Here is a 23462-nt window from a genome sequence, read left to right as displayed (position 1 = left end):
TATCAGTACCAAAAGTTAGAAGTAAACAAGGGGTTTATGTGTGTGCAATAGTGTATCACAGGACAGCCTGTCACGCAATCGACCTCACACCCAGTGCTCTCCCTTGCAGTGTAATGGAGGAATAACCGCCGTGTATGCCGCATCCATCCTTTCTGTTGCCTTTCACTTGCTACACCACAACGCTGCTCTTCCTCTTCCATGGGCGGGCTGTTTTCCTGTGATATGTTCATCCAACTGTTGCACTCAGGTTCTATAAATATCTTTTACAACACTCATATTCATGACTTGGTGAATAATGGCATCAGCAAATTTTGACAACTAGATAAACTGTTCTGCATGTGATGGCATACACAACGGAGTTTGGTCTGGAGTTTGAGCACACCCTCTGGGTGGGGTCGTTCTGTGTGGAGTTTGCATGTTTTCCCCGTACTTGTGCCTGCATGGGTTCTTTCCAGGTACTCTGGCTTCATCCCACTCAAAAGGCATGCTTGTTAATCAAGATGTGAGTGTGAACGGTGTCTTTTTTTAGCCCTGCAATAAACTGGTGACCTGTCCAGGATGCACCCTGCCTTTTGCCCTATGACAGCTGGGATCCAGCCTCACTGTGATCTTATTTGTTTATGAGTGGATGGATGGATGGATAGTGTAGACAACTTTGCTTAGTGATTTGCCATAATGTTTTAAAAGATTTTCAAATATAAATGCTTCCTCCTTTGCACAAGTACTAACCTGTTTAGGTTTTAAAAATGTCATTTAAGGGAAAGACATGCAGGCGGATGGGCAGCGGGCTGGGACTCGAGCCTGTTCCACCGCTGAGCCACCCAGGTGCCCCTAGAAGCACCACTTTTAATGTGAGCCAAACAAGATCGTTTTTGCCCATTTACATACAAGATCAATATTAAAACACTACCGGACACATTTTAGGAAACACTTAAAATAAATAAATAAATCCCCTCTATCCTGTGTGATTGATCCCAAAATTGGCTGTCAGGGTAACTTTGACGATGTCACAACCTACCAAAACTCATTATTTCACCACCATCTGATTTCGTCAAGATCATCCTAACAGGAAGTTTGGAAATGTAATAAAACTGCGTCAGTATTGCAGAACAGACTGTAGAACGGAAAAGTACTCATCGTGTAATCCTGCTCGTTTCTCTGTAGCATTTTATGTGAGAAGCAGGTGGAAACCAAGTTAGCAACTTTGAAATATGGTAGAGTCGACCAGAGCTACATTTAGCTGATGATTCAAAGCCCCGTGTCCCCAGCACTCCCAGTGAAATTCAGTCTGCCTACTTGGACTTTAAAAGTAGAATGAAGATGTGGCAGCACTTCTTCTCCAACAAGGATCTCACAGCTATGCTGTTAAACTTCTACTTAAAAAAAAAAAAGAAGAAAACACCACTAGGTGTATGACAGAGCCATCGCCAATCAAAAACAAGAGAAGGCCAAACTCTCTGCCAGTAAATTTTATTGAGATATTTTGTAGAACAGGGGAACCAATGATTACAAAAAAAGTCCATAAGTGTTCTACATGCTACACCTTAACCTAATTTCATCATGCTTGCCTGGAAAAAGTACATAGAAATGTAACAAACAAACAAAAAAAAGTACAATTAAAACTGACATATATTATACTCACCATTAACTGTACTTTTAATGTACCTTTCTCTTGCCTCCATGCAATTTTTTACATTTGGATAAAAAAAAATTAAGACTCTTGGGTGCTTCTTTAAACCATAAAAAGATTTTGTTTTCCACTAAAGACAGAACACACCCATTTAAAAAAATAAAAAATAAGAATGATATCCTTTAGAACAATATTGATGGAAAATGGAAAGCCTCAACTTCAACAGAACACATGAATATGCATCCTACCTTAAAACAAAAGAACACCTTCACGCCCATATAGTGCCAAAATGAAAATGGAAGTCTGTCCAACTCCTCAATCTTCAATAATCACATTGAAATAACACATTTTGATAAAATAAATAGCGCACATTTGCTAGAAATAAATAAATGATTACTGAAACACCTTACTATGTTAAATGCTAAAGTGAGACAGATTTCACCTACGCGACCACTTCATTTCATGGTATGAGGATGGTCATGTGTGTAAAGCACTAGTGCGGCTTCGAGTGTCTCTCGCGGCTGTTACCTTGAGGTAGATAACACATTTACATTAACGCCTACGATAATGGTTGCTGCTGGCATCATGTGTCAGATTTACAGTATGAAAGGGTTTTCAAGGAAGCTTTCTTTGGGGAAAAATGTCATAAGGTTAAAAAAAATTTTGAAAATATGTATAAAAAAAAACAAAAACAAACAATCACACAAACAAAAAAATAGATATATATATATATATATATATATAAAGAAAAAGAAGACATCCCAGGAAAGGCTGTTTGAGAGCACTTTAAAAGCCCACAGCAATGTTAGCGTCTACCATACTTCCTTGTGTCACCTTATGGCCAAAATGGCCAAACTTCATCGCTTAAATCCTCTCTTCCTCACCATCTTTCTTCTAGCTACTTCTCCTCTGCTCTCCTTTCAACTACAGTACTTAAATGTGCGAGTGACATGCCAGTATAGCAATGAGGGCGTAGACATGAACCCATGAAGGCCTGGTGATCAAGGCTCAGAGTGATGACCAAAACTCTTTAAATAAATCACCCCTTCCGACACTTAAAAAAAAAAAAAAAAAAAAAAAAAGTAACCATAGTACAAAAAAAAAACAAAAAAAAGTATGAAATGATTCAAGTACAGTATACCATATCATTAAAAAAAAACATAAAAACAAAACTGCCTAGATTCTGCACGGCGAGGAAGATATACATTTCTTTAATTAAGATGTTTAAAGATGCTGCTGTATGTGTTGTGGGCAATTTGTGGGGAGCATTTAACTGCGCAGGGGGTGAGGGACGCCTGGATGGATTTTAGAGGCAAGTCATCAGTGCTGTCAAAGCCAGGAAGGGCCAGAGAGTCCAGCTGCATATTGAGCACAATCTCCGTGCTTCTGTCGAGGAAGCTCTCATCTAGCTCTCTCACCACTGGGGAACCCATCGCTGGAGTGGTCGCGGGCTCGGAGACTCCCTCTTCCCTTCGGCTGAACAGGTGGTCCAGGTAGCTGGTGTAAGGGCTCCCCTTCTGGAAGTGGTCCTCTTTGCCAATGTCCCAGCATGCTTCGTCTATCAAAATGCCGTTCTCCCCGACTGTCTCCCCAGAGCTCTCCCAGGGGCGAGCAGGCCAAACGCAGTCCCCGCTGACCACTCCCAACCCTCCACCACCTAACTGGGCGAGGTTTACCAGGCACTTCTCCTCCTTCTCCTGACTTATGGACTTGGACATGGAGGTTGAGCGAGGAGCCTCCAGCTGGGACACAGAAAAGTTGAGCTCATTCAGGAGGCCCACCTCATTCAGGAGCCCCACATCATGGAGCAGTGCCACGTCCTGACAGGGCTCTGGCTGCAGGCTCAGTTTAATGGTGCTGGCAATGAAGGAGTCAAAGTCAAAGCCTTGGTTCTGTTGACTCTGAGGCTTTTCTGTTTGGTGTTTCTCTTGCACTTTGTCCTTCTCTACAGGGCTCTTCTCTGCCTCCTGCAATGCGATCTGAGCCTTCACCAGCCCATTTTTCTCACACTTGCTCTTGGACTTCCGGTCTGCCTTCTCCTTGCTCTGCTGCTCCTTCCAGTTGGAGAGATCGATGATGAGCTTGGGTTCATAGTAGTGGTTGACTTCACTGTCTCTCCAGATGAGGTTGTCCAGGTAGGAGGGCGACACAGCCTTGTAGTTACAGGTGTGGCTGCACTGCAAGTCACAGTATTTGTTCTCATGGTGGTCATCCTGCCAAGATCGCTCCGGTGGGAACAGGGATGAGTAGTCAAAGGACGGCTCATCCAGGAACTTCTCCCGATCTCCGTCGGCATATTTACGAGGATCCACCTGGAAAGAGACAAAAGCCACCTTTCAGCCTTTGATATCAAAATTCAAATTCAAATCAATAAGGAAGAAGACATGTAACCCAAATGTTCTTGCAGCTAGCTTTCCTGACACCAATTAAGCCTAGTCCTAGACTAAAATAAATTGAATGAAGACTGCCACTAAAATAATGTTTAATGTCTAGCACTAATGTCTAGCTTAATCCATCAATGGAAAACCAGCCCTTAAGGACTTAATGGTAAAGCTTTTATTGATGTGTACCATTTTAAGATCAATCCAATACTTGCTTCCTTGCCCACAGTTTAATACATCTCTTCTCAATGTGCCAAAAAAAAAAAAAAAAAAAAAAAAAAAAAGCAGCATCTTTAAAGTTCAATTAAATATCTTAATAGTTCTAATAGTAGTATGGAAATGTTTATCAAAAATAACCCACCTGGACCACCTCCTCGTCTGTTACATCGGAGAGTGCTCTTGGGTCGACCTGAACTTCATCTGGGTCATGGGTGCTGTGCAAGTGCCAGTCAGCCTCCGAGAACTGGCTCTCATGATACCTAATGGAGTAAGAAAGAAAGACTTTATTACCAGCCCTCATATATAAACTGTAAGTATGCAAATAAACAAAACTAGTCCAGAAAACAGTAAGAGCTGCTCTTTTTTTTGTCAGGCTATTTTTTATGTCCCCACCAGTTCTGCTTAAGTTGCAGCAAAATAAACTCCACTAATGTTAATCACAAGAGAATGTGTCTGATCATAGAGCGCTTTTGTGTGAGAGGGAAATAAGTGAGAAGGCGCACCTGTCCCAGGTGTGGCTGTGGCTCTGGTCCATGAGCAGGATATCATCTACCTCATCCTCAATGTGAAAGGGGTGCAGAGAGACAGGCTCATCCAGGGGGAAAGAGTAGTCAGCCATATAGGGGTGGGCCAGGGCCTCTTCCGCAGTCAGACGATCCATGGGGTTAAAAGTCAGGATCTTCTCCAGGAAATCAAGGGCTTTAAATGAGAAGGACAATGAGATTTTCAAGCTGGAAAGATGAGATGTGATGTATGAGGTACATGACCCTGTGTTCATGAATACTATATAAGCCTGCAAGTACTCACCCTGTGGACTGACATCAGGCAGCAGCTTGGCCAATGGTGTGTGAGGCTTGGTCATGTCATTGCGAATGAAGACGGGAATTACACTATGGAGCTCCTGGCGGTCTTCATCTCGTAGTACAGGGATGGACTCCAGGATCAGCTGCATCTGCTCCAGTTCATGGGCTCCTGAAACCCCAGACAGAGAAACATTATGTGGTTTCTTAGAAAAGAACCCATGACTCAGCAACTGCATGACTGAGGAAGTATGAGTGAGGCAGCCTCGATTCCCATGATCTGAGACAGATCATGGGAGTCAAGATTTCATTTGCCTTGTGCTCAGCTCAAGGCAGTTTTAACAAGAACAGTCTATCCCAGCACCAGCTGAATATGCAAGTCAAACAGAAAGAAAACCAGACTGTCTAGTATACCATGTTCTTAAACAGACTTAATGACTAACAAAATTAACATCAGAGCTATGCTTGATATTTACCTTGAGCCAATTTAAGGACTGTTCTTACACAAGGTGCTACAGTGAGTCTGACGTAAGAGTGTGTCAACATTTACCTGCAAACAGGGTTTTCCCTGTGAGCATCTCAGCAAAGATGCAGCCAGCGGCCCACATGTCGATGGCTTTGGTGTAGTTGTTAGGAGAGAGCAGCAGGCGAGGAGATCTGTACCACTTTGTGACGAGACCTTCAGAGAGATGGCCCTGTGACAGAGGGAGACCAAACATTAATTGGAACAACTCGTAGTATTGGCAAGTGTGAATCAAACCCACATCTCTCTAAAAGCTAACTTTTTTTTTATGAATGGACAGTTACATACATGCCTTCATTCCCAATTAAGATGCTCATAAGTCTGCAGTGAGCCGCAGTACAAGCTGATTAACCTTATTTCATGTACCTCCATGTTTGCTGTACAATACTGTCAACAAGAGATCTGACTATCAGCACATTATTAGCACAGGGCTCTCAATGTTCAGCACAGACTATCTTCTTAACAAACATACTCTGTGTTGGTCACGTACACGACCCAGCACGGAGACAAAGCCCCCCCCCAAAAAAGAGAACAGGCCGATGAAAAGAGGGGAGATCAGACATGTGCAGGCCATGTCAGCAGTCTGAGTGATAATGCCCCACTGCCACTAACCTGCAGTCAAACAGGGCCAGGAGAACACTAAGCATAAAGTAAGCTCTGTGTGTGTGTGTGTGTGTGTGTGTGTGTGTGTGTGTGTGTCTACACCCTCAGTGGGGGGAGGGTGAGCTGTAAAACAACACCCTTGCTGCTCTCTTTTCTCCACATGCAATGGTAGTTTGTGGTGGGACCAAAATGGACAGCTCACCACTGAGGGAGGCTCCTATTTCTGCCCAAATTTAGCCACAAATACTTGATGTCATGCTATCCTTAAGTGCCTTCAAGCCCTTGTTTTGATGGACCTATAAATGACACTGCATGTATTCCTTCCTATAGGTAACCAGTTAATCTTTCTGTCTGGGAGAAGCTTATGAAGAGGTCAGGGGAATTATGAGGTAGTCTGGCACACAGACAGGTCACAACTAGTGACTGAAACCTGCACATATTCTGAAACGCAGCTGGTAAAGCTGACATGTGTGACTGTGCTTATGGAGGAGAAATTCATGCAACCAGCTTAGCAGAGAATGTAAATTAGGTTAGCCTGAAAGAGTCACTGAGTAAGGACAATGCATAATGGCGTCTGAACTAAAAAGAACAGAACAAGTTTGCCTACCAGCTGAGTGCATTAGGTGAACCTTCTACTTTGATTCTTTTACTGATTTCTAAGCGGGCCATTCACCATAAAGGCTCACACACAGGCTTTACAGCATTAACAATATGACTACCTCCAGCAGCAGTTGAGGAATAACTTAACCACCAGATCTAGATCTGCTCAGGCTGACATTTAATGACTCACAACAGGGCCTCTCAGTGTGACAGGCTGTGGTTAGTCAGAAAAACCTCAAGCAGGTTTGGCCAGATGTCAGTAAAGGTGGCTTACGCAGAATCAGAAAGATCCTCCCCCACCTCCTTTTCCAGGAGAAAGCTGCTGACTGAATACTAAAGTAATCAATTTTCTTGCTGACACAGATTAATTTCATTGTACAACTGTCAGGTAGTAAATGGGGAGGATATGGGCCTAATAAATAAAACTATTTCCATCTGGATCCTTGGCTTCTTGCTATAATTTATGATACATTTGTTTGCTGCAGAACAAGATTAAACTACCATTTAAAAAAATAAAAGGGAGAAATAATGAAAACCAGCTCTGTGAAATTCTTGGGAGCCTGAATTTAACTTTGCCGCATTTATTCTGACTCCTGTGAAAGCCTGGAACCAGACAGGCCCAGTGGTAGCTAAATAACTAGGTCAAGTATGTGTTTTATTGCATTTGCGGTTTAGAAGTGTGCATTTTGATGAATGTGTGGCAGAAACAACCTTTGTGAACTTCTTTTATAACATTCCTGAATACGTCACGGTTATTATCTCTACAGCAACTCAAATTACTGAACCTTACACTAAGCCACAGGCGAGCACTTTCCCCAAGTTTGCATTAGTGCAACTACTCCGACACACAACAGGAACAGCAAACAGACCTGTTTCCACAGCAGAAAATGATGTGGATATCTGACAAGTTTGTCATTTACTTCTAGTTGTGATAAAAAGACTAAACTTGGTTTTGCTTGGACTAAACAATATAGTTTTGCCAAATTTCAAATCAAATGATGTGTCACACTGATAAGCCACATGTGAAGACTAGACTGGATTTCACCTTTAGGGAACATATGTTGGCACACTGGGTTGTTCTGAAATTGTTTAACTAACGCACACATTAAAATCTGTTAAATCCTCAGCAATTCTTGTTTAGAACTGTTAATAGCTTGTTTAAGCCGCTCTCTAGTTAAACGGTGGGCCACAACTGAGCGTGAATGCAGGCTTTTAGATCAGCTTCAAACAAGGCTGTGACTAAGGCTCCCACAACAAGACAAAGGGCTGGCTGGGAAAAGGAAAAGAACCAGGGTTGGAAAAGCTGGATGAGTGCACGTGAATTCTTGTCATTCTTGAGTCTGGGCCACCATGAGGGGAAACCTTAAAGCTCACAGAGACAGAAACAGTTTGGCTTTTGAAAAACAGATGGCACAGAAACAGGTACTCATGCTTAAAACAACGCTATGCAGGATTATAGAAAGCCTGAAGGGAATCATAAACTTTTTTTTTTTTTTTTAAAGAAATTATGTTATTCAAATATGTTGCACTCACCCAACTGCTGCATCTAACCCTCTATGCTATAAGTAGAGGATGGATGTGAAAACACATTTACCCCCAGTAAATCTGAAAGTGTGTTTTTTTTTTAATAAACAACACCTCTGCACTGGTGTGTTATGTGGGGGTGATCAGTTCATTTTTAAACATGCTCAGACACTCACTTTAGATGAGCGTAGTGGTCATAAAAAGGTGGTTGTTAGAGATAATAGGTTAAACCCCCCCATTATGACAAAAAACAACAAATAATCAGCAACAACATTTAAGTTAAAAAAAAAAAAAAGGTCCATCTGACCACAGTGTTTCCATCCTTGACAAAAACAGCAGCAGTCTGCTGCAGTACTAAAGCAGACAATAGTGGAACACGAGATATAACCCCAGGCAAGCAGCTTTAAAAAAAAAAAAACATTTATGTAAAGAGGTTGGCCTGCTACAGCCACCAAACTGCAAAACTCTCATTTCTTCCAGCAACTATTACCAACCTCTTCGTACTGCACAGTAACATTGTCTCCATCAAAGATATGACTCATATGAGAACAGTCAGAGCTGAAAATGTGACTACATGACTAAAATGTAGTAATAGTAAGCAAGTTATGGTAAGTAAGGGTGTGTATGCATTGTGTGGCAGGAGCCTGGATGTGTAAGGGATATGAATGAAACTGTGCCATCCAGAGAAATCGCCCATCACTTGAGCCCATTTCTCTCCTCTGACTAATCTGAGACACGTGTGAGCATCTGACTACCTCAGAGCCCCCAAGCAGATCCAGAAAGAGAGAGACAGAGGGAGGGACAGACTTCCTAACCTAGATTTCCTCACATCACACCACCATATGACCATCAACTGGAATGTCCTCATCCCTCCATAAGGTGGCAACATACAAGCTCACCGCAGGCCTCAAACCTGGCTACAGTTAAGGCAGGCTGATCCATACTCTTCTCACACTGAAGACAAAAACAACTTCTTTAATGCTACAATTACACTGCTTCACAGAACAAAGGGGGTTTTATAGAGAGCATTAAAAATGTGTGCATTCAGCAGATGCTGTGACAGCATTTTGGCTTTCAATGCCCATATTTACAGTAAGCATTTTTAACAAACAAGGGAAAAGTCAGAAACAAAGAAAGCAGCCAGAGACCAAAATGTCTTAATTTTAAAAGTCTTTTGCAAGTCTTAATTCACTTGAGATCCTTTTGTTGGTTCATCTTAAATTAAACCACATTATCATAAATTAATCTTCAATTCTTATTTATACTTTTATATAATGGAAAAAACGTTTCCCACGGCTCTGTTTTCACCCCTCACTTCTGAGAGGGGAAGGCGAGGCTTTACCTCACGGAACCACATCCTGTCTAGTTTACTTCCTGCTTGATAAACTGCGTCACCCTGGGGAGCACGGCATTACCGGGCAATAAACATCTTGTGTCAGAGCAACAGAGCACTCGTATATCGGCAAAGAGCCCACCAACGCCGTTATATTCGCTCTGCCTGGAGCTGCAGTCAATACAGCATTTTAACCATCCATCATAAACCACCACCAAAGACTGATTAGGGAAGGAACTGTGTGATTTGTCCTACCTTGTGAGAGTAGTGAGGGTCCATAATGCGCGCCAGTCCAAAGTCCCCGATTTTAAGTACCAGGTCCTCTGTGTTGACAAACAGGTTGGCAGGCTTGAGGTCACGGTGCAGCACATTGGCAGAGTGGATGTATTTAAGGCCCCTGAGGAGCTGGTACATGAAGAGGCGGGCATGATCCTCAGAGAGAAGGCCCCTTTCCAGCAGCTGACACAAGTCAGTCTCCATGTACTCTTGCACAATGTAAACAGAGTTGACCTCCGTCAGAGACACCACATCCTCTGTTAGCCTGCGACCGCTGGGGCCCAATGTCTCAAACACCTAGTGCCATAAAAAGAAGGATCTGTGTTGAATATAAGGTCTTCCTATTTTCTGTAATAGCCAGATAAAAATGATTCACTCATTTTTTCCCTCCTTTTTTAAACTTTGACCCTGCCGACATACCTTGACAATGTTGTCATGGTCAAGGCGTCTGATAATCTTGATTTCCCGGAGGGCATGCTTGACGCTCTGGGGGTCGGTCAAGATGATTTTCTTCACAGCTACACGCTTGTCGCAGTCGGTGTCAACCGCTGAGAACACGAGACCATTCCCTCCGTAGCCCAGAGGCTTCAAGTCCATGTAGCGAGAACCCAGGTCAAAGCCATGGATGTTCATCAGTGACTCAAACTTCTCTGCCATGATGACGGTTTTTTTGGGGGGTGGGGGTGGGGGGGTGCTCCTTCACCAAACTTCTGCTATCTCTAATGTTAGTTCTCCGGCCTCTTTCAAGCTCAGTTTTCACACTAACAGAGGACTTGTTCTGCCAATTCCCCCTCTGCGTCAAAGGTTCGGCTGACCCCTGTACAGACGACTACCAAGTCACCCTGTCAAGCAGTCACTCTCAGATGCGGGGCTCGAATTTGTTCACAAAATGGAAACTTTCTTTCCATTTTGAGTAAGGAGAGAAAATTTAAAAGTTGAATCCATCCTCCAATCCCAAATGTATGGATATCTTTAAATGAACAGCTCTAAGTAAACTAGTGTTTGTAGACTGCACATGGAATGGACTTGGAGGCCAATTAAAGAGCACTGGCACGATGTTAAACTATAAAAGCATGTAGTTGCATCCTCACAGTGCAGATACATTCAGTGTATGACTGGTCCTGAGCAGCTTCATATGAAATATGCCTAAATGCACTATTTCGTTTTAAATATATGTATGTATTTATATATATATCTATATTTATATATCTGTCTGTATACTTCTCCCGTCACGACACCTGGTCTATAAAATTGAAATGAGTCTGGCCTTTAAGTCTTTAAAGTAAATTTTCAGCCTCAGTGATCAGGTGGCTCAAGCTCGCCACAGTCGCAATCAAAACTATCCTCCATTTTACTTGGATATAACCTGGAAGACAAGAGAAGAACACAAGAAACGGGAATGAAACACCTGCATAGTGACAAAACAGAAACGGGCTTCAAGCCCATCATTTGACACGTTGTTTCCGTCTTCTGTGAAACTGTAGTCACACGTCTCACTCCGTAAGCCTGACATGTGTTCGGGATTTCCATTAGAGCAAAAAAGCGCTTCGCTCGCCGGCTTCAGTTTGAACGCGGTGACATTAGGACATTAGGAGACCCCCCCCCCCCCCCCATAGTTAGGCGCTCGCTAGTCCGGTTTCTAGGTATCGATAAAATTATTAAGAGCCAGAGGCTTAACTAAAATTTTTATCTACGAGAAAACATGAATACTACACAAATGAATATCTTTATTCCGTGTTCACAGCGCCTGTCTTTTGGCCCTCACCCGGTCTCTGTGACTAGCTTACGGGGGGGGGGCGGCAAGAATGGAAGCATAACAGCGAGGCACCGAGAGACCTCCGTCAACTCGATTTTTTCACATAACCACGAACACCGCTCTAACGTTCACATGAATTAAATTATACACAGAAAACAAATATGTTACTACATTACCCCTTTCACGTATATATAAAAGCCTAACGTCAACGAGAAATGTGCCGACAGCGCGAACAAAGGGGTCGTTGTTGGCGAAGGCTTCTGACTACGTGGTGCTGCTTTTCTAGCGCTAAGCAGCACAAAGCCGAGGTCGGTTTAACCGCTCAAACAGCGGATCCGCAGTGAAATGGCACAAGATATGAATAATGATCATATAACATGTCACTCACGGTCCTTATTTGTTGCATTAGGCAGGCTGTAGTTTTAATCAAACTCAGACAATATCTGAGTGCGATCCGCTCCCCGAGCTCTGCGGATCTGTTGCAATCGCCATTTAGGCTAGGCGGAGAAAGGCAGCGGCGACGTCACAAGGCCGCCTTCACGGACAGTCGGAAATATTTGTACCACAGCGAGTCTTCAGAGAATAACTAGTTATTTGTACCTATTTGGTGTTATTCGTAGCAGTTATTTGCCTGTTAGTTTCCATTTACAAATCAATTTACTTCTTTTAGTTTTAAAATTTTTATTACCCGACTATTACATAGTTAGAATACCATAATTATCTGTAGCTATATCCTAACGCCCCTCTCGGGTTCATTGGGTTCATTATTCAAACAATAGCATGCCCTAGTTTAGATGCAATAAACTCGTGCTTTTTCATGAATAATAAAATTTAAGTTAGATTAGTTGCATTTATTCTAAAAGCACATATTAACCACCGTAGCTTAGTCTGATAATGTTTATTAGCTAAGAAACACACAACTGCCTGTCTCATATTACTTGGGATAGTTTTATTGAGCTTTTAAATATTTTAGTAGTGTAATAAACAATTAAGTTGGCTAAGCAGCTAATATATCAGCAATTGGTGATTGAATTTATTTTTTAAACAATCTTTTTTAAAAGCACACAAAATAATTCTTTCCATCCCAAACCTTTGGCACTTTTTAATACGTTAAATATTATAGGCCAAGAGAGAATTGTGGAGCTGGAAGCTTCGAGCAGTACTTGAATACAGCAGGAGTCATTCAAAACGTTTGAAGTTGGAGCTCATCCCAGCTCAGTGTTTGTGTTTATAGATGAAATGATATCAGCATTGGACAACAGGCAATAATGCTTGCAGGAAATATGACCACAACATCATCATCATCACCTCTCGATACAAGCAACTTTCAATCATAGCTGTGACTGTAGGCCATTTTAGAACAGACTAATCCCGGAAGAAGCAAACCTATAAAGACAGATAGAACTTGTTTTTGCTGCCACTGGTTGTATTATGCAACAGAAAAATTAGGATGTCCTAAGAAAATGGATAAAGAAGAGCATTGTGTACCCATCCCATTTTATCTCCTATCTGGAAATCTAGGGGGGGGGATGCTGCATAATAAGCTGCAGACCACACGCAGCTGCTAAGCTTAGTTGAAACCTCAGTGTTACATTCGCTTTCAGTTTACTCTTTATTATTTTACATTCAAAATTTGAGTTGAGCTCAAAAGAGAAAATTCCTGCCTATTTAAGCCTGCCAGAATTTCTGTTTAGAAAGCATGCATGCTCTTCACGGGCTTCTCTCTGTTTTCCACCCATGTATTATTATTATTATTATTATTATTATTATTACTATTATTATAATTATTATTATTAAGGTAGCGATATTATTATTTATTTTTTTATTTGCAAAACTAAGCTGTTTTCTAACTAACTTGTTTTTTTAATGACGCGCAGTAGTGGTCATATCAGTGAGGAAAAACCCCAGGACAGGTCACTCACATACGCCATGCGGATTTAGTACCTTTGGCACCGAGAAGGTGTTTCTCTTTTAGCGGCCCGACCTCACGTCACATCACATTAGATGTCCACGAGGATTACACATCCCGAGGTAAAGAAGTGAAGAAATCAAATAGGGCACTAATTCGATTCCTTCATTCTACGGATGGTGCCGCGGAGCGCCCGGTCCTCTCTCGCTGTGGATGCTGTGAGTGGATGCTGTGAATGGATGGGTGGGCGGGCGGGCAGGAAACAGCATCACAGCCGCAGAAGTCTACATCAGCATCCGCATGCAGACCATGTGAGAGCCCATGTGTCCGACAATGCGGATGGCTCTTACGGGCCGGGATGGGCTGTGCGATGGAGGACAGAAACTACATGCGGCCGGAACGTGATGCGTCAGGCTAACAGCTACTCTGTGGCTCGGTTACGACTCAGAACGAGAAAGAGAAATGTTGGGGAAAAGACATGATACAGTTTACTGCTGCTCTTAATTTTAGGTTATGTCGTAGTTATTGATATATTAACGCTCCCGAAGACGTAAAGTTATGTAATAACATAAATTTCTTGGGCTAAATTTTACAACCAGAAAGATTTAGCTGAACAGTTTTTATTTATTTATTTTTTATTTGTCGGTTTGGTGAGATATAGGCTATGTATTATTTATAAGAGATTTTTCCAAAAGAGATGAATGAAAGTGCCTTTAGAAACTGCACTTATGAAAGTGTTGCAGCTTTGCAAATGCTGCCAAAATGATCCTTTATTTTATTCCCATATCCTCTACAAAAAGGTCAGGGGTTCAGGGAGCAGCTTAACTGTCTTTGCTCTAAGTCACTTCTGCTGAGCAGAAATCAGAAAGAGGTACAGTTAAAACAACAACAACAAAAACCCTTATCATTACTGGTCTCTAGTCCGTTTAAACTCAAATCACTGATTGTTTGCAATAAAAGCTACACTGAGATTAACAGGATATGATATAGAGCTCCTTTGCCCCATGAGTGGTATAGAGCCAAGAATGGAGGTTGGAAGATAAAGTCACACAGCATATCTTTCATAAGGCCATGCCCTCACATTTTCATCACTTTGGAGACAGAAGATCCTCCACTTCTGTTATTTATGATTCAGTCATTAACAATATAACTGCACCACTAAGGGTCATTACACTCTGTACTGCAGGCTTCCACCATTATATCAGGAAACAAACCGTTTCATCAAATCTTAACCCGAAACGTCTGACTAACTTGCTGGTAATTTGCTCAAGATCGAAGTGGCATTTGTTTCTGTCACTGTCTTTTAATCAATGGCCCAACACAAACACAGTACTGTTGCAGTCCATCAGTCTCGTTTGTGGCGCGCAGTGTCTCGTGTGGAAAATGATTTTGTGCACATGCTCTTCACCAGTGTTCATCTGCTTGTCATAGTGGCATGACTCTCTTACCCACGCACACATGCACAGGCACACTTTCACCTTTAAAGAGCATCCGAGTTTGTCTCGGCTCCATTTCTGGACGTTGCTATCCTCTAAGCCCCCTAACACTGTGTACAGAAATATCCTCAGCATTTCTCACATTCATCATTCCTTTATGAAAAAATCCTCTGGTCTCTTACCATGGCTGAAAATCTCCAGATTTGAATGGAGCAACATGGTGCATAAGTTAATAGTCCATAAAGGAGAATAAGCTCTATATCCAACACGCCTAGTCTGCAAAGCAGAGAAAGCTCGAAAGATCCAGTGCAGTCCAATATCTGTCTATATGTGTGTGAATGTATTCTCAGAGCCTTGGTTGTGTGTTATCCTACTCCATGTGCCTCTGGTTGTGAGGTGGAGCTCCATGGAAAGTTAATATAGGCCAAGCCAGAGAGGGGAGGAGACTGTGCTGTGTATGGCTTGGCCTTAGACAGAGCAGTGTGTCAGACCTGTAGAAATCCCTGCCGCCACCTTTCCCTGTCTCTCTCTCAGTGCCACTTTCTTACTCTTTTCTGATTCTTAAGAAAAGCTCTCATATATTTAGATCTGCTCACTTTCTTTTTTTTTTTTGTAAAAAGAAAAAGAATTAATCCTCTGTAGCCTGTGCTGAAATAAAGTTTTGCTCCTTGGCAAGACCCTCATGAATCTAAATTTTCACATTTGTGATTTTTATCTGTTTGCTTAAATTAGAGAGAAAAAAAACATGTTATTTTTTTTTTGGTCACATATTTCCGCAGGCTCTTGACTATCAGATTGTTGTTTTGCAGAAAACCAAACTAAATATATCTGCACAAAGAGACCCTTTTATGTGTGTGCATGTGGTGCAGCCTTGCTTTATTGCTCCCTTTTATGGTCCATGTCAGTAGGGGATTCATGAAGCTGTGAATTTACAAATGCCATACAGGAGTGACTGCTGATGCTGCAGGAAAGATGACCACCAGTTTTCCTCCTGCCCCACAAATCTGTTTTTTCCCTCCTTGAAACATGTGTCTGCTCTTTTCCATTCACAACATCTCACAGGGTCTGCTGCTTTCCTGCCTTGTGGTGGTACTCCCTCGCCTTCCTCGGTGCTAACTCTGCTTGTCATACAGCATGTCCGGGCATCTCGACAAGGCTGGCATGTCTGGACTTTAAGGAAATGCATGCATGAGCATTTGTTTGAGATCCAAACCAGACTGCTGCAGGGTCTGGACCAGCTGTATGTTGACAAAGTACACATAGGAGAACTCAAGGGCAAGCTGCAGGTTTGGTGTGGTTTGCCTAAATATAGCTTTTTAAATTATCACTTGTTTGCGAGAGAGCTTAAGTGATGGAGTGCTGTGCTTACACTGTAAACTTGCGTGGATGCTTGGGTTTGCTGCTGTAAGCAGCTGCTGGAGCGTAGGCTGCGAGCAATGCTGCGCACACTTGTTAAACACCATTAATTAATTAATCGCTGATTACCCTGCCTGAGTGCAGTGAAAGACCGGTACATACCACAGCTTACAGGACCAATAAGTCCAGGTCTCTGTAGAATGACCAACATTAATCTCTGATGCTTTTCATGACAGTGGCCTCTGTTATATAATAGTCTGCCTCACCGGAGCTCAAACCAAGGTGCAGAACAGATTAGAAAGGGGCTTCAGTTCCTGCACCCTCATAAATGACCATATGACCTGAACAGGACCTATATAATTCATACACACTCTGTTCACGTCAGATGCTGCGATATTCAGGTAGTTCACAGTGTTGTGAAAGAGGCCAAGTGCTGGCACCCTTTGTGATTGTGTCTCTAGCACAAGGGGCAAACATGTTTATGTAATGGCATGACTTGCATATTTTGACAGATCAAGTAGCGCTTCTGTGTTTTTCTGCTCATGTGTGATCCCTTCATTTCCAAACCTTTCTGTGTTGAAATTGAACTGGATGCTTCACTTCACTGCTTTTTTTTTTTTTCTCTGCCCCCGCTTCACTTTAGGATGTCCATGTACTGCTGCCCAAAGTTAAGGCAAGGAAGTTGTATTTAAAGAGCAAATTTCATATAAAAAGGTAGATTCAGGGAGCTGTATGAGACATCAAAATGACACAAAGCAAGTCAAAACTGAGCAAATTTGACATTTAAAAGGCAAAAAAGTTCAACTTAAAACCACATGGGGGCAGAATAAACAAAAAGTATATCTATGAAAGAATAAACAATAAACATAATCATGCACTGATGACAGAAAATGCAAGCACTTCAGTTTGGATTGAAGGAACAAGCTTAACAGCAGTTACATTCATGTCAAGGACAGATGAGTTCTCATCCAGCTGTTCAAACGATTTACTACAAAGGGAGATTGTTAGTGGGATGTGACAGTGTGATTACGCAAGACACAATAGTGGCACTACCACTGGCATGGAGTCAGGCTGTTCTTTTTATTTAGTGGGTGATGTTAACTTTGGTTCAAACCTAAGATGAGAGCGTCATCTGTGAAGGGTATTCACCTTTGAAATTATTTTCAAGAGCTTGCAGAATGATGTCTGTAGTCATTTTGGATTCAAATCTAACACAGTGGACAGGAAATCCAATCATCGTGTCAAACACATGACCAAAAAAAATGCGTCAGAATTCAAACTCCACGAGAGGCAGATTTTCAATAACGGTTAGAATCCACCATTCTGTGTGGCTGCTCATTATAAATGTGTGATTGATTTTTTTGTTTGTTTGTTTGTTTGTTTTAACCAGCATCTTTTCATTCCTGCATTTTTGGAAGCAAAAGTGAGATGAAATGAGAGGAGAGGAAAAGACCATCTGCCTTTTCTTTGCTGTTCTCTTGCCATCTGTGAGTGGAGAATCCTCAGACACAGGACTGCTGGGGGTGTGAGCCATCCGTTCTCTGATGTGACATAACCTGTTTTGTCTGCTCCTCACCCACAGACAAATGACAAAAAAGTACATTCTTAGGATATTCTGAAGAGAAATGATCAAGTGATCTGGCAGGTACACTGTGTGTATTGTGTGTTCTGTGTGGTTGATGTGATTGGATTTGTTTGTATGGGGTCAGAGATAAAACTGGGTGTTTGGCGGTGATGTAAGAGGATCAGAGGCTCTGGAATCTGGAGGTTTCTTAACAGCATTAATACAGAAAGCATTCACTGCTTATGTGTTTCACAGTATTCAGCAGGTTCAGGTGACACACATCACTGAAGTCACTGTCCCAACATCCAAAAGCTGGATGACAGGAAATTATTGCAAACAGCAAGAGCAACTGCTGTCTTGAGCAAGAGTATGTCAAATAAAAGATTAAAATAATTCCTCAAATGTGCTGAGTACGTCGTAAACCTTTTTTCTTTATATGGCAATAAAAGCATAAAGATCAGGACATACGGTCAAGGTCAGAAGTTGCCCATGTTTTACGTCACAGCAGCGCTGGAACAAATCCTCCAGATCATAAATCTCAGATAAGTGCCCCCGGAGTATGAGGGGGGCACTTATCTGATAAATACATGAAGCTCTGAACACTGTACGAACTTGGTTTAATGTCTGATATCTAGATGTGTGATAACAATACAACCACACCTCTGTCTGGTCACTCTCTTTTCACTGTCTACAAGGTCTAATTACTCATAATATTTGGGTTTAAAATAAAATCAAGGACGTCCTGTACCATCAGTATCCTCTATTTGAACATATTTCAGAACTTCTGCCTGTGTCTCCCTCAGTCTGATTTCTGCGTGTTTTTGGTCCCAAATCCAATGTTTTAATTACCTACATTGTATCTGGGTTTATTTCTGAACAAAGAGGATATAGTGCAATTCCTGCTTAGAAGACTTAATTTTTAACAGTTACATAAGACTGTCCTTATCTTTCCTCTCAGACTCTCCATCACACAGATGCATCTCCATTCTCTGACTTTAGCAGCTCTCTCAAATCCTCGGCAGCTGCAGCATCGAGCTCCTTATCGCACATCAGGTCGCACCGGCAGTGTTTATGGGATTGCTTGGCTTCTTCAGTCACACCAGTATTCTCTAAAGACCAATCAGAGATGAACCTGAAACTCCCACAGATGGCTCTGCATCTTGGCCTCCATCCCACTTCAGTTTTCCCATCAGCTAAACCAAATAATGTCTCTAAACTCAGGGGCATGGCAGAGTGGATGGTGCGTTGACTAGAAGCGATACTGGGCTGTAAAACACAGCCAGCCAAAGTGCTGAGATTACCAACATACGATCAGGCCAGTTTGCAGCAGAAGCTGCAGCTGCTCTTACTGCCCTGCTTTATGAGCCCCCCCTGCCTTGGCTCTGTGTGTCTGTCACTGCGGATCGATGCAGCACCAGGGCACTGGAAAAGCACACAGTGTTCACTTCTATCACTAGAGTAGCAGGTCTAATAAGGAGCCTGTCTGGCCAATCTTGGCCTGACCTAGCCAGACTGTCACTGGCATCAGCCCACCCACACATAAAAATTATTGGATAAAAGGGTTTCACATTGCTCTGCCTGGATTGGCCTTCCACATCGCTGGGATGACATCACAGGCCCAATGCTGCAAAACTGCTCAGGGTCCTTATCCAAGACAAATCCTCCAAGGATATGCCAATAGTCTGAAAGTCAATATGGGCTCATTCTCCAGTGACCATAAACACAGGTTTGAAAATTTCCAGTCACATGACAGAGTGTGTGACATTTTATTGTGACATCTTATTGACTGGCCTGTATAAATCATCAATCAGTAACCTGTACTACTATGGCATGATGTGACAGAAAGGTGGAAAAACACCTTGCTGCTGTTTCAGGTTGACTGCACTGCATCCGTCTCTATCAGAGGACACTGAACTCAGGTTTGTTTTGCAATAACATGTAATCCTGTACCACGGAATGCCACAGCTCTTGGACCAACTGAGGTGTGTGTTCATTGGGTAATCTGGAGCCTTGTGAGTGTGTGTTTATGTGCGTTATATATTTTCTCAGCTGCACTACATGCTCCACAGTACACCCTAGTGTGGGCTGAAAGGTTGGTGCAAAGTTTTCTAGTGGATAGGTCATTGCAGTTCAGTTCAGCTCTACTCCTCTGCAGTACTGAGAAATATATTGCATAATTAAAGAAATACAAATGAAAAGGGATTAGGGTTCTTCTCGCATCTGTTGAATCCTCCCTCATAGCCTAACTCTTATCAGGGAAGATTAGATTGGGCCATTGGGCAGTACAGAGTTCACCCAAAAATCCCTTTAAAAGCCCCTGTGAATTTGCATTAGATTTGGGTTATATGGGCTATAGCATATGCTATAGCCCATATAACCCAAATCTAATGCGTTATGTAAGCACTGGTATATGCCATATACCAGTGCTTACATAATACTAGATAAAAGAGATGGCCCTACCTACCTTGCAATGCTCCCCACTATTCCTCTTTCTGTCTAGATGAGCGCACCTACCCTGACGCAAATGCCCCAGTAATGACGAGACAGATCGATAGAGAGTGTTTGCTATGTGAATGTGTGGTATGCGGCCATGCATGCCTGGATGTGTTCTATATATAGCTGCTAATGAATGGGTGACTGTGTGCTGTCGGATAAATAGAGTGCCACAGAGAAATCAAACGCTGAAATGGCAAGTGAGGACTGATTCCATCGTTTGTGGTAAATCTACCCCCCAGACCCTCAGGAAATGTAGACACATTACAAATTATTTCTCTATTTGTCCACATTCAAATTGTGGGTTTTGCACACTTGAAACAGAGCTCAGGTGGTTTTATAGGAAGAAAAAGAAATAAGACAATCCTGCTTCCCCAAGGGGATGATTTGAATTCTTTTTTTTTAAGGCTTTTTTTAATAGATTTAGAAAAGAAGATCAGTATCACTCACATAATTGTGGTTTCAGTGTGAGGCTAGAGCCAGCAGCTGGTTAGCTTAGCTAAGCCTTAAAACTGGATGCATGAGGAAAACAGCTGGTCTGGTTCTGCCCAGAGGAAAATAGACAGATAACTAAATAGAAAGCAACCATCAGCTACTATTAATTAACATTAAATATCTTGTTTGTATAATCTGTGACCCCCCCCCCCCCCCCCTCCCAGGCAACATCATTGTATTTACTGCAGGAAAGACTGTTATGTAAACTTTATTTATGACACAGAGCTGATGGTGCAACATTTATCCTATGGTAGAAAAACAGATTTCATTAAATAGTCCAAATATTTATTTATTTCCACATCCATTTACTTATTTATTTTTATCCAAGTGGCGGTCAGAGGATATCCCTTCTGATACTGGGTCATAGTGGGGTGCATCCTACACAAGTGGCCACTCCTTTACAGGGCTCACACACAGAGAAACACACAACCACTGTCAATCATAACCACACCTACACAATTTTAGATTCATCAATAAGTTACCTAATATGGATGCGTTTGGACAGTGGGAAGCCTGAGCCTGGAGAAAACCCACACGGGCACAGGGAGAACATGCAAACTCCACACGGGAACACAAATCTCCCCAACCGATCAGCACAAAAACCATGGCTGTCTTTGTTTAATTGCATAACTGGTCTTAATCATGCATGAGCAGCTGAACTCTGTAGGCTGTGTTCCTTTTCAAAGTGCAAAGAAGAGGAAAGCAACAAAAGTATGTGATGTAAGGTGGCAGCTCCGTTTTGTGTGGAAAGCACAAATAGACAGACGGGAAATCCAACTAGGGAATGATCATCACTTTCTGCACTTTCAGGTACACATGCAAATTGCTCAGGGTGATACTTTGAGATTCAGTGTTTCATCACAAGGCCGATGACAGCCTCTCTTTGTGTTCTCTTTCTTACTAAGCTCCATTTTACCCCCTCGCTTCTGTGTTGTCACGTCAAAGTAATAGGTACACACCTCACCTAAATCTGCAGTTGCTTGAGGCATTGGCAACTCTTGAAAATTATTGTAGCATGTTCCTTTATAGTTGTATAAAATTTTAAAACAAAGCCCAAGCATACTGTTTTTGCTTTTTGTGAAGGCCTGAGGGCCCGTGGGCCTCTTTAGTATGCAGTTCTTTCAGACAATTATTACCTTGCTATAATTCTTTTGAGAGGAGAATCTGAGAGTCTGTGGCCTAGAGAGAGACTTCATTAAAAGAAAAGAAATCGCAGACGGCCCAGGAAGATGCGTATCTGTGACTCATAAAAACAAAACAGACTTAAGGAGAAAGTGGGAAAGTTGTAGCATAGTCTTAAGATAAGCCTAACATCTCCATCAAATTTATGCAGAAAGTGAAGAATGTGAAGAATTTGAGGATTTCCCAAAGTCTTTATGGGTATCGGGTAGTAACAGTTATGCAGGCAGGGGTGTATAGCTGAAAAATTTATTATAATATATAAGCCGTACTGGAGAAAAGAATTCTACAAGTTTTGAGGGGTGGTGAGCCATTTTATTATAGCTTTGTCATGAAGAAAATACAGGAATGTGATGGAAAATGTAAAAGACCTTGTGCATTTGCACTGATATACAGGCATGTGAATTATTGTAATTTGTAATTATTGTAGGGTCTTTACCTTACAATATAAAGCGCTTTGAGGTAATGGTTTGTTGTGATTTAAATAAAATTGAATTGAATTGAATGTTAAAGGCTTAATAATGTTATATTATTAACAGTCAATTGAGTTAACAAGCATCTGGAGGAAAATGGATCTAAATAATGCAAAAGTAATGTGAAGAGAAGTGTGAGAATTTAGGTTGGACAGTAAGGCAAGACAGTAAGACAGTAAGGCCCTAACCATAACCTTTTAAGTAAGGAGTAAAAAAGAAAAGATTAATTTGGCAGGGCCATGTCCCCCCAAAACATGATCATTCTTATTTTGCAGATTAATTGCATCATTATAGATCAAGCTACCCAGAAATATTTAAATTATTAAAATTATCAGCAGCTGGAACTTTAAAGCGATATAAACACATTAATAGATTAAGTACTATGATCCAATAATACATATGTAGCACTATATGCACAGGCCATTGAGAAACCTGTTACTTATAACTCTCCATTTACTGCAGTTTTCTCCATCTTCAAGCATTTTTTTTCACATCTGCTTAAACAATATTTTCTCTTTTTAGGAAGATGATGCCACAAAACAAAAACAAAGAAAAGATTTTTAATGACATGTCCCCAACACTTGACATAGAAGAAATACATGTGGAAAATTGACTGCACTGCACTGCAGACATAATTTGACAATAACACTAGCAGATTATGCAGTGTAACAACACAAGGGTCCTGAATGTTATGCAAACATATCCTCAGTAGTACTAATGAGAGCCTGAGGGAGCAAATAATAGGAGACAACAGAGACTGAGGTGAGTACAGTGTGTCTGTGAGCTGCTCTTTGTTGCTGCTCTTCTTCCATGTTGATGCAGACAAACATCCTCATCCTTACAGAATGTGCACCTTGCTGATTTACTTGCTGCTGTGAGACTTTGCAGGTAGACACTCCAGGAGCAAATGTG

At 41.8% G+C, this 23462-nt stretch overlaps 1 protein-coding gene across 1 annotated transcript; it reads right to left on the bottom strand.

Annotated features, from left to right (window-relative positions):
• Positions 1–1462: 1462 nt before the first annotated feature.
• On the bottom strand, positions 1463–12186 carry mapk6 (mitogen-activated protein kinase 6). Its single transcript, XM_030720732.1, has 8 exons — positions 12034–12186; positions 10310–11255; positions 9869–10186; positions 5581–5725; positions 5038–5202; positions 4734–4929; positions 4373–4490; positions 1463–3942 (listed from the first exon to the last, which is right to left on the bottom strand). Exons 2-8 carry the CDS (start codon positions 10544–10546, stop codon positions 2842–2844), a joined length of 2280 nt encoding a protein of 759 aa, XP_030576592.1. The 5' UTR covers positions 10547–11255; positions 12034–12186; the 3' UTR covers positions 1463–2841.
• Between the last annotated feature and the right edge of the window lie 11276 nt (positions 12187–23462).

The sequence above is a fragment of the Archocentrus centrarchus genome, chromosome 3, assembly GCF_007364275.1.
Source record: "Archocentrus centrarchus isolate MPI-CPG fArcCen1 chromosome 3, fArcCen1, whole genome shotgun sequence".
In the NCBI taxonomy this organism is placed as follows: domain Eukaryota; kingdom Metazoa; phylum Chordata; class Actinopteri; order Cichliformes; family Cichlidae; genus Archocentrus; species Archocentrus centrarchus.
The sequence above is the reverse complement of the archived record's forward strand: the minus strand, read 5'-3'. Positions and strand labels throughout refer to the sequence as shown.

Bases quoted from the DNA above. Each gene is read 5' to 3' on its own strand.
- mapk6 (XM_030720732.1), bottom strand. From the start codon at position 10,546: ATGGCAGAGAAGTTTGAGTCACTGATGAACATCCATGGCTTTGACCTG. The intron at 5,726-9,868 runs GTAGGACAAATC...CCTCTGTCACAG, and splicing joins ACCCTCACTACTCTCACAAG to GGCCATCTCTCTGAAGGTCT. The intron at 5,203-5,580 runs GTAAATGTTGAC...CTGGGGTTTCAG, and splicing joins AGGGAAAACCCTGTTTGCAG to GAGCCCATGAACTGGAGCAG.